General features: G+C 42.8%; 1 protein-coding gene across 1 annotated transcript; it reads right to left on the reverse strand.

The window, feature by feature from the left end:
* Positions 1 to 9,072: 9,072 nt before the first annotated feature.
* On the reverse strand, positions 9,073 to 10,267 carry LOC123085780 (cytosolic sulfotransferase 5-like). Its single transcript, XM_044507486.1, has one exon. The coding sequence runs from the start codon at positions 10,237 to 10,239 to the stop codon at positions 9,178 to 9,180; it is 1,062 nt and encodes a 353-aa protein (XP_044363421.1). The 5' UTR covers positions 10,240 to 10,267; the 3' UTR covers positions 9,073 to 9,177.
* Positions 10,268 to 11,159: the final 892 nt, after the last annotated feature.

Below are 11,159 nucleotides of genomic sequence, written 5' to 3' on the forward strand. Positions count from 1 at the left end.
GTGCACGTCCAAACTCTCCTGCTAAAAAAAACAGAAAAAGAGTCCTATGCGATTTCTTCCAATGGCCACTTCCGCCGCACCTGTGCGTGGTATACTTTTTTTTCGAAAAGGGGGTTCCGGCCTCTGCATCAGAAAGATGCATACGGCTACATTTATAAAAAATAAAGTAGTTCAACAATGTCTTGCAAAGTGCTGCAACAAAGGATACTGGCTCACAAAGAGCAAGCAAAATAAAACAAGGCCCAAAAGCCACAACCGGCTGACATAGTAAAGAGAAATAGGTAAACTAAGCACCTATCCTATTACATGACCGCCATCCAAACCGGTTGAAGATATCCCGCGCTACCATCTCCCACCGGGCAGATCTAGTAACCAAACGCGCCCTGGCCTCCGTCGGAGTGAGTAATGACCACGTACGGATTAGCGTAGTAGCCCGGAATAGAACCTGCAAAAAATGAATAGTTGTTGTTCTGTTAAAAGCCAAGTCATTTCTGCAGTTCCAAATTGCCCATAACAACGCACATGCTCCCACTCGAATTTGTCTAGCTGTTTCGGCCTCTATACCAACCAGCCACGTTCCAAACAACGACCTGACCGAATTCGGAGGAGTAATGTTAAAGGCAATTTGCATCGAGCGCCACAACACCCTCGCCATCGGGCAATCAAAGAAAAGATGCTTGATAGTTTCATCCCGATCACAGAAACTACACCTAGTAGATCCTGTCCAGTTGCGCTTAATCAAATTATCTTTCGTTAGAACGACTTGTTTATGCACAAACCACATAAACACTTTGATTTTCAGAGGAACCTTAACTATCCAAACGCGTTTGGAACTAGGAATTACACTAGAATTGATGACATCAATGTACATCGACTTGACTGTGAATTCACCAGATTTAGTAAGCTTCCAACACAACTGATCGGGCTGATGAGTAAGCTGAACCTCCATGAGTCTACTCACCAGATGAATCCAAGCCTCCCCACCGGTCACCCACAAGCACCCTCCTAAATCGGATGTTAAGAGGAGCATATTGCAAACTCGTTGCAACCAGAGCATCCCGCCGCTGCACAATGCGATAAAGCGCCGGATACTGGAGTGCCAGTGGTGCATCACTTAGCCAGGTATCTTCCCAGAATCGAGTGTTATTGCCATCACCGACAACAAACTTTGTTTTGTTAAAGAAAGTAGCTTTGACCCTCATTAACCCCTTCCAGAAGGGCGAATCAGTGTGTCGAGCCGTCACCTGCGACAAGGTCTTAGAGTACAGATACTTGTTACGAAGAATCTGCGCCCAAGTTGCCTCAGCCTCGGCAGATAACTTATAAAGCCACTTATTGAGAAGGCATCTGTTCTTAACTTCAAGGTTCTCAACCCCAAGACCCCCTTGGTCTTTTGGTCGGCAGATGACATCCCATTTGGCTAGACGGTACTTTCTCTTAGTTTCATCGCTCTGCCAGAAGAAACGAGACCGATAGAAGTTCAGCCTTTTCCTAACTCCAACTGGAACTTCAAAAAAGGATAAGAGAAACATAGGCAAACTCGTGAGCACCGAATTAATAAGAATCAGTCGGCCTCCATACGACATAAGTTTTCCCTTCCAGCAACTCAGTTTCTTCTCAAACCGATCCTCGATACACTTCCATTCGCTGTTAGTTAACTTACGATGGTGAAAGGGGATACCAAGGTAAGTGAACGGAAGAGTCCCCAAATCGCAACCAAACAGTTGCTTGTAAGCATCTTGTTCCTCTTTGGCTCTACCAAAACAGAACAACTCGCTTTTATTGAAATTGATCTTCAGACCAGACAATTGCTCAAAAAGGCACAATACCAGCTTCATATTTCTCGCCTTAACCAAGTCGTGCTCCATAAAGATGATTGTATCATCGGTGTACTGCAGAATGGACACACCACCATCGACAAGGTGAGGCACCAAGCCACCTACTTGCCGAGCCTCCTTTGCCCTTCCTATCAAGATTGCCAACATATCAACAACAATGTTGAAGAGGATAGGAGACATTGGATCACCTTGCCTCAGGCCCTTGTGTGTCTGGAAATAATGACCTATATCGTCATTCACTTTAATTTCAACACTCCCTTTTTGCGTGAAAGATTCAACTTGGCGCCTCTAAGCTTCGTCAAAACCCTTCATACGTAAGGCTTGTTGTAGAAAGGGCCATTTAACTTTATCGTACGCCTTCTCGAAATCCACCTTAAAAACCACTCCATCCAGTTTTTTCGTGTGAATTTCATGGAGCATTTCATGCAGGACCACCACCCCTTCAAGAATGTTCCTATCCGGCATGAAAGCAGATTGAGTAGGCTGCACCACAGTATGCGCAATCTGTGTGAGCCTATTCGTCCCGACCTTGGTAAAAATTTTGAAACTCACATTAAGAAGACAGATTGGCCGAAATTACTCAATCCGCACTGTCTCTGTCTTCTTGGGAAGAAGTGTTATCGTTCCAAAATTCAGCTTAAAAAGGTGAAGCTGGCCAGCGAAAAGATCATTGAACAAAGACAATAGATCTCCTTTAATAAGGCGTGGTATACCTATCCCTAGCGCCGGCCTTCTTGCTCATCTCCATCCACGTGCTGCATGTACATCTACATGGAGGCCTTGATCCAACAAAGCACCTCATGAATCCCCATCCCCTCCAACCTTTGATTCTTCTCAGGTTCCATGTATGTAATATTAGGACGGTCAACATATTGAAAGAGGGGGCTGTACGTCTGAGATAGATTTGGTGTTATTGGTTAGGCTGCCGATCGGAGGCACTATGGCGATTTGGTGTCCCAGCGGTTCATCTCCTCAACATCGTTCCCCCACTCAATAGTAAAGTAACCCTACATCCTCAAAATTCCTTCTCTGTTGTGTAGCCGGCTGAATTCCCTATAACTTGCCATGATCCCCGACGCTTGACCAGGAAAAAATAGTTTTTTGCATGTCTATCTATAAGGGGTGTATGGAACGGATGAGAGCTTGCTGTGGTGGTCTTTAGCTCCGCGAGGAAGACCATGGTAGGTCATCCTTTGCTACATAAATTTGCCAACCAGTTTACTTTTATTCGAGTTCACTTTGATACTAATAAAAGGCTTATAGGTAATTTTCTACAAAATCCCATGTTATCTAACAGATTTATTAGTTATTTCCAGTGTAGCGACTAACTATATTGTTTATTCAAAATATAGGTTAAATCGTCAATGATATGCATGGTAAATAATATCATTCTGTCTTGCAACATTAACAGCGGTATGATTCCTATAGTTGTGATATTTTCAGGATTTGGATGTCGCATGTTGTTTGTGCTGAATACATCCTAAATCTTTTATTATCTCTATGGTATATGATACCATTCTGTCTTACCACATTAAGCGCAGTGTGATGCCTAGACTTGGAATATTTTCCTGCGCATTTCATATTTAACTTATACCAAACTCCCTGATTTATCAAAATCATGTCTAATGGAGTAATCTCTGCAGGTGGAGATACTTTAAATAGGGGAGCACCCCTCCAGTTTGTAAATAAATGAAGTTCGTCCAGAGATCAATTGTTTCTTCGAAGATTTGGCCTAAACATTTATTTCCTTCCAACTTATTCTATCTGCCGTGATGTGCCACAGCTGTTTGGTCCTAACAAATTATCTATGTAATTTATAGAGGTACACCTCATCCTTAATTTTTTGCTTGCTAATAGTACAGGTTAGGGAATAAATAATTGTAGTTTGCTCATTGTTTGCTTTGCCTTACTAGATTTTACTGAGCTAGATATCTACTCCGGGCCAGTATATAAACTGAAGCGTACACACACATATAACCTTTGTAGCTGGACGGCCACTTGCTACCTCTGTCATTATTAACAACTTCGGATCATATTTGGGCTCAGATATAGTTTATTATTGGGTAACATATGGTTGCTTTGTATGTCTGCTATGTAAATAGAATTTTAGGGAAATTTTACACACATTTAAAAAAAATCCATGCATACGATTGAAAATGTTGGCCCGTAAGTATTTGTTCCATGTTAAGGTTGCTTCTATATTTCGATATAACTTGCAACATTATAATGTTGTCATGTCCTACTGCAATTAATTCCCAAGTCAGTGCCAGATAACCGTTTACCTTCTTGGCAGTAATAGCCTGCCACATGTCAAGCTGAGTCCTGCATCAAATTAAACAATCAAATTAAACAGAGTGTCGATAGTAGCCTTTTGCACGTTCAAAATGCCATTATGAAAACATATGCGACTTTCTATCTGATCATTAGTGCATTGTGATCTATTGCATTAGCCTAGATCTCCCCGGACAAAATAATAATAAGTTTCCTGTGCTGTACGTTTTCTGAAACTCAATTGGTTATATTGTCCATTCCTCTGCTTCTTCAACCTGGCAATATTCTAAGAGGAACTACATAACTAGACATATTTTGTTTCCATGAAGATTCTCTTCTGTAAAAAAAAGTTCTAACCAGTTTGAGTTACTTGAAAGTATTTTCTTAGTTTGGCTGCGTTGCAAGCTACTTTACGATGCCTTTGTAGTCTGCATTGTGCTACAATTATATTTCATAAATATAGAACTAGGCATTAACATATTGTTCACCTATTCCTTATGTTCAAACAGATTTATAACCACTCTACTTGCTAGAAGTTTATTAGAGAGGTTAAATGAAAGAGAAGGCCATCTATGTCTATGTGCATGCTAAATTTTCCTTTTAGGAATTACTTACATTGTGTACAGCAAATCATATAACTAAATAAATATAAGCTAGATAAACTGAATGTGAATTTTGATGCATATGAATGGAATGTTTGTGTGTTGCTCTACGGAATGGCTTCATAGAGAAGCATCTTATTATGCAGATTAATGCCATGAAGCATGACTTGATGTATTTCTATGTATCAAGGTCATGTGCAGAATGCACATCCACAAATGATTGTCCGGTTAGACATATTTTCATGTTCAAATCTTCGGTCGTACTCCTATAATCAATCAAACCTACATTTTTTTTACAGTACATACTTCTGTGTGTAGGAAACTACTTCCAAGTGAAGACTTACGCCTGAGCAGACGTCCAAGTAGATTCAAGCAATTCCACTAGAAACCAGTAAATCATTGGGAATAAAATAGCTACACTATTGAGCCCCTGTGAGAATACTATTTCATAAATTGCATACAGTTAATTGGAAGTGCTAAATAAAAGTCGGTGTTTGGTGGTAAGCTTTGATTCCACAATTGACCCATCCTAGTTCAGTGAACGTGCATCTCAATTCTCAATATAGTGACGATCGGAAAGTTCCAATTTCCCCTATAAAATTGTCTTCAATAGTTGGCCCCCAAAGCATGAAAAAACTAGGACGCCATTGGCAGTCCATTTATAGAATATTGAACCACCAACTATAGGTGGTATTCTCTATACTTTTTCAATGAAAAAAATGAATATATATCTTTCAAAGTAGCTATTCTTTTCATCAGACACACATTGGTCCAGATAAACCATACATTTCTACAAACAAACCATATAAATTGGATTCAATGAGATTAATTTTGTTTCCCCAAGCATAGAAAACTTAAATCGCATCGGCTTGCAGGTTCTGACCATATACGTAGTCACCGGCCATCTGTTTTTAGTCCAGAAGATAATTTATTCCACAATAGTTAATCCAGTCGAGGAGAAGGTGTGATGACGACTGTTTGAAGCTGGTCAGACGGCTGTCACTAACGACGAGGCTGCAGGACTTACATACTACGGCGGACCCATGAACCAGTTGTTCACCTTCTCAACATTGTTCGATTTTGTTGACGTGGTCACTGTGTCTACTCAGTAGTACAATATTTTTAGAACCCTGAATTTTGTGTTCAAAAACAGTTGTGCTAGCTCCGCAATTTTATAAGGCATTTTTTTGGCAAGTGCATTACATGTGTAAGTAAACTGGGCTTGACTAATGTTAAGTTTTACCATCACTTTTTATTACTTCAAGAGAAAAATCGCCCTTATCCACATTGTGGCAGTGCCTTTGATAACAGGCATCGCTCGCCTGGGAGCCTAGGATGTTGATGATCCAACGAGTGGTAAAGCAATGAGGTTCGAACGAGCGACATATATCAAGAGGTAACGGCAGCCGGCAGGTACCACCCAGCTGGCTAGATGAGGCACGAGCTGCTCATATGTTACGATTTATTCTAATATTTTTTGATACAGTGATTTTACATGATAAGCGAAAGTGAGTGTCCAATTATATATTTTTCTTAGAGCATGGGTTTGCATGGTTCTTAGAACATGTACCTAATTTTGCACTTACAACCATGGTGTCCCCTAATATAATGCACCTAATGAAGTTGTGTGATCTTATTTTCACACCAATGTTCAACCTAATGTCGCTTGCCATTGCCAAGTAGAATTTGTGTGCCATGTGACATAACTGTACCACAAATTAAACAAAGCAATGAAAATTTATTTATCCCTATGTATGACAAACAAAAAAAGTTACATGCATGTTTAACAATAATCGATGAAAACATTTCACAGTATACACACATTTTAAATTCTAATTATTACAACACAATGAAGACAAATGCTAGACCGTGCAGGTGCACGGGTTGTTGACTAGTATTAAGAATCAGCATGGCAGGTGGCTGCTCAGTGGTCTTACCATTTGGTTCATCTTCTGTAGAGTCTTGGTTCCAGAAGGACCTTGTTGCCATGCTGCGAACAATATTAGCTTGTATTGAACCAATAATCATCTGGAGGCACGAACATATAGTAAAAAATAAATAAATTCAATCAGGGAGAAAGTAGAAAATAAATAAATTTAATCAGGGAGAAATACCATGATATGTGATGATTAAGGATATATTGTCAGCGAGCCGTAGTTTACAGTTACATGTTGTTGTAGCTGTAACTGGGCACATGCCAACCTACTATTACATGTTCGTCCCGTGAAGGAGTAAGCTTTCTGTATCAGAAACAACACAATATACACAAGTAATTTACCAGGTTGGCTTGGATGGTGTATTCTATCGAATCTGGATTGTATAACTTACGGCTCCTGGGGCATGCATAAAACATTAATCACAAACCTGGAAATAAATAATACTCTCTCCGTCCCAAAATAAGTGACGTGATTTAGTTCAAATTGGAACGAGTAACATTTATTAATGCCTCTAGGGCATTATTCCAATAGAGACTAGTAATTTGTGATTTTTATGCTGCGTAGATTGTTTTGACATGTTGCGTGTGTGTGTGTGTGTGTGTGTGTGTGTGTGTGTGTGTGTGTGTGTGTGTGTGTGTGTGTGTGTGTGTGCGTGTGCGTGCGCGGGGCGTGCATGTGTGTGTGTGTCCGCGCCCCTGCGTGCGCATACACACGAGAGATATGCTGCAATCATTTTTGGTGTCTATTGTGAAGGATTGAGTTCATGTTGTAATTTTCGCTCCGTGGTTGCATACATTATTATTTTATATTGTTTGTGTTAATTTTTCATATTGCATATGTTTCGACCATTTGAAGAAACTATTGCACAAATGGAGACACGTAGTGTTTTGTTACTTGGGAGTGTCATCACATGAGGAAATGTTACAAGAACATTGCATGCACTAATCCCTTGCGTTAAGTCCGCCGCCTCGCGTGCTCGCCACACGCGTTGTGGTCACATGTGTCGCACTCTCCACCGTGGCCCCTTATCCTTATCTCTAGAGACAATTCTCTCCACTTGCTCTTCTTTCCGAGTCCACCCCTCCTCTCCTCTCTCTTGCTCTTTCAACGCCATTGCCACCAACTAATCTTGTTGTGCCGCTATCTCAGCCCTTTTCATCCACACATGCCGCTGACTACTGCAAGCAAAGCACTGTTACTGCAATTTGAAAACAAGATGTGAAACACCATCCACTTTTGTTACACCTGAGTGTTGGTGGTGCAGGCAAGGGTCCGATGCTACAAGATAGGCCGGTGCTGCATGGACGACCATTCCTCGCTGCACGCTACTGCAACCTGCTGGGCACTCTGTGTCGCAAAGCTGGTTGCCAACGTGCTTTCAATACTGCAAAACATGTGCATGTGCTGCAAGGCCGGCGCTCTAGTGCTACAAGGCCGGTGCCAGTGTGCCTTCTCTACTTCAAGATGAGACGCTGGTGCTACAAGGCCATGGCGCTGGTGTGCTTTTCACCGGTCTACCATGGCTACTATGGTGGTACCCAAATTGGTCTATCGTTGAGAAACATGGGTGTATGTTTCTAGTGGTGGGGCCGAGAGACGACCAAGTGGGAGTCGATCGGGCAGTGAGGCGTGAAGAATTGAACGGCTAATCCGTACTAACTCTAGCGCACACCCATGAAGTTTCCTTGTTGGAACATAAGGGCTAGCCAGTTTTGACCAGCTTTGTGATTGTAATTGCTTAGACCGATGTAAGAAAAATAGTAACCACTCGAGAGTGTAAAATCGTTAGGACGTTCATAGATTATGGTGGTTACGACTTTCATAAATTTGTGGGTGTTGAATCGTGCATAGAATGGTGATGACGTTCTGTTGTCAAACCAGATAAGAGCACCCCTATGCCTATGCCGCTATATATGCCAGAACTGAGATAACGACGAATTGTGATGACCTCCACCGACGTAGACAGGCACATGCAGTTTTTTTTTTTGGGGGGGGGGGGGGGGGGCTGCAGGATCCGGTCGAATGGCTTGCCAGCCGACTGATCTTGAGCACCGATCAACCGATTGACGTGTAGCGTCTGCAAATAGCATAATGCGTTTTTCTTGGTGATAAAAATGTGTTTTGTACTATACACATGATATGACAATTTATTCACAATATACATGAGAAACAAATACACAAATGCATGCTTTTCCAAAGTCTTGCTATATACATGAGATGACAATTTATTCATAAGTGCATAATATAAACAATAAAGGTTGTTGTCCGCGCATTTGAGCGTAACCACTGTGCTTTCTTCAAATATAATATGTGAGTTTTGTGTTTGATTCGATAGCGTCAGTTCAAATAGTCGATTCAATGTTGCAACATTGAAATAGCTAGCATCAACACAAGTGAATAGCCAAGATTGGAGAGAACATGATGTTAACGTCAAATCTGCCTTCGTTTCCAAGACTGAAACAGAATGCAACCTGGCTCTTTACGAGCATAAGTAGGAAACCAGTTGTAACGTAACAAAATCAACGGAACTCAAAACGCGAGCCCAGACCCCTGGAGCTTCTCTCGGACGATGCGGTCTAACTTTCCCCCCATTTCCTGGCTCATGTGGTTCCTCCAGTCTCCAACTTTTCCTTTTCTAATAAACATAGAATTACCTACATAACATTTGTTTCCACGATCAATGCCACCCACCTGGTTAATTTGTAGGCTAGTAAGCATCTCAAAGCTGCACAATCTGACCACCTCTTGGGCAACACCAGAGCTCTCCTCCTCTTGAGACAGTGGGACGCCGAGGAACTTTGCTAGCCTCCGCACGACTTGCACCGGATCTGACTTGATCTCTTCGTACTTCAAAAAGAGAACATTGTTAGGCCTGGCTAGACTCTTCTCCCAGTACTCGAGGCAGTGGTCCCAGAAGGGACCGTTAGACGAGAAGCCCTCGCAGAACATGCTGAAAGCACTATCCATCGACAGGCTGGAGCCTTGGTTGATTCTGTTCTCGAAGTGCAACCTTGAGACCAGGGCATCCTTGGGATCCCGGCACACGTACACGACTCGGCAGCTCATGTCCAGTGGGAACAGCGACATCGGCATGTGTGTGGCGAGAAGCCTCCGGGAAGAAAGAGTCTCAATGTGTGCATGATGATCCGCGCCGCCGCCGCCGCCAACATGAGGGATCTCGATGAATGGCACGACTCGCTGAGGGTGGCTAGTGAGGAGGGGGTGGTCGTCGAAGCTGTAGCGAGAGCGGTTGACGATGGTGAAGGCAAGGGCCTTGAGCCAAGTCGTGCCGCACTTGGGCTGCGTGGCGAGGATGATGTCGTCGGCGCGGGGTTCGAAGGCGTCCTGGGCCAGCAGGATCTGCTCCAGCGGCAGGCCTCTGAACCAGAAATTCTTGTACTGGATGAGTGGTTGCGACCACCCTTTTCTCTGAGGGAGTGTGGATATGAACTCATTGATGCTTTCTTTTGGATGCGACATCTTCTTGATGAGGTGAACTTTTGGTGGCGCTACTCTCACGGTCGCGCTCTCATGGATGTGGAACCCATGCCATGGTTGATGGGAGGAGGAGATGCAAAGCTTTGAGTTCATGGCTAGCTACTTGATTGATGTTACAATGTATGCTACTGGCCGATTGTGTGTGCCTGCAAATGAGGGGTCTTATTTATCCAGTGGAGGAAGCTGCAAGCCGGTTGGTGCGGCGATGAAACTCTACCTTGCATTTTAGTTTGTTTATATTTTTCGTTTAAGAAAATGTAAATCTGATCGAGATATTGTATTCTATGGAGCGGCCAGGCTTGCGTAGTGCTGAACTGCTGATAATTTGGAGGATCATAGCGAATCGATTAACTTCTGGCCCCACGTGGGTGCGTCCTCACATCCATGCATGCTGAATCATGCTCCGGTACTCTCACCCATGCAAACTTCATCGACATCAGGTGTGCAGTGTCGCAATGCTATTATGTGCTATCATATGCATAAAAATACGAATCTGATCAAGATCTTGTAATCTGTGCTGATAATTTAGAGGATCTTACCGGATCCACTTATTCTTCGCCCCACGTGTGTTGTCTTTGATCAGATCCATGCATACCTCCCAAGCCCATTCAACCCAGGGAATACACAGCTATACAATGCAAATGGCCAGCATTTTTTGTTTGTTTGGAAAAGGAGGTTAAGACCACCGGCCTCTGCATCATTTGATGCATACGGCCATCTTTATTTATTGTTCAACATATGTCTAACAAGAACATACATCAAGCCACCTGAAGCCACCACACACACCTACAAAACTCGTTAATGTGGAGTCCTCTCACTCCTCATATCTAAACCGGTGTCGTCGCCGATCCATTTACATAATGTATCGGAACCCACAGTCGGTGCAACAGACCTAAAGCGTACATCACATGCACATGTTTTAGATGCCGCAATCATCATCGAACCACAGACCCATCTGTCGAGCCACCACGGCGCCCAACAACGTCACCGTTCCATGCTCGTCCGTCCAGACA

This window comes from Triticum aestivum, chromosome 1B (assembly GCF_018294505.1).
Source record: "Triticum aestivum cultivar Chinese Spring chromosome 1B, IWGSC CS RefSeq v2.1, whole genome shotgun sequence".
NCBI classification, from domain to species: Eukaryota; Viridiplantae; Streptophyta; class Magnoliopsida; order Poales; family Poaceae; genus Triticum; species Triticum aestivum.

Bases quoted from the DNA above. Each gene is read 5' to 3' on its own strand.
- LOC123085780 (XM_044507486.1), bottom strand. From the start codon at position 10,239: ATGAACTCAAAGCTTTGCATCTCCTCCTCCCATCAACCATGGCATGGG.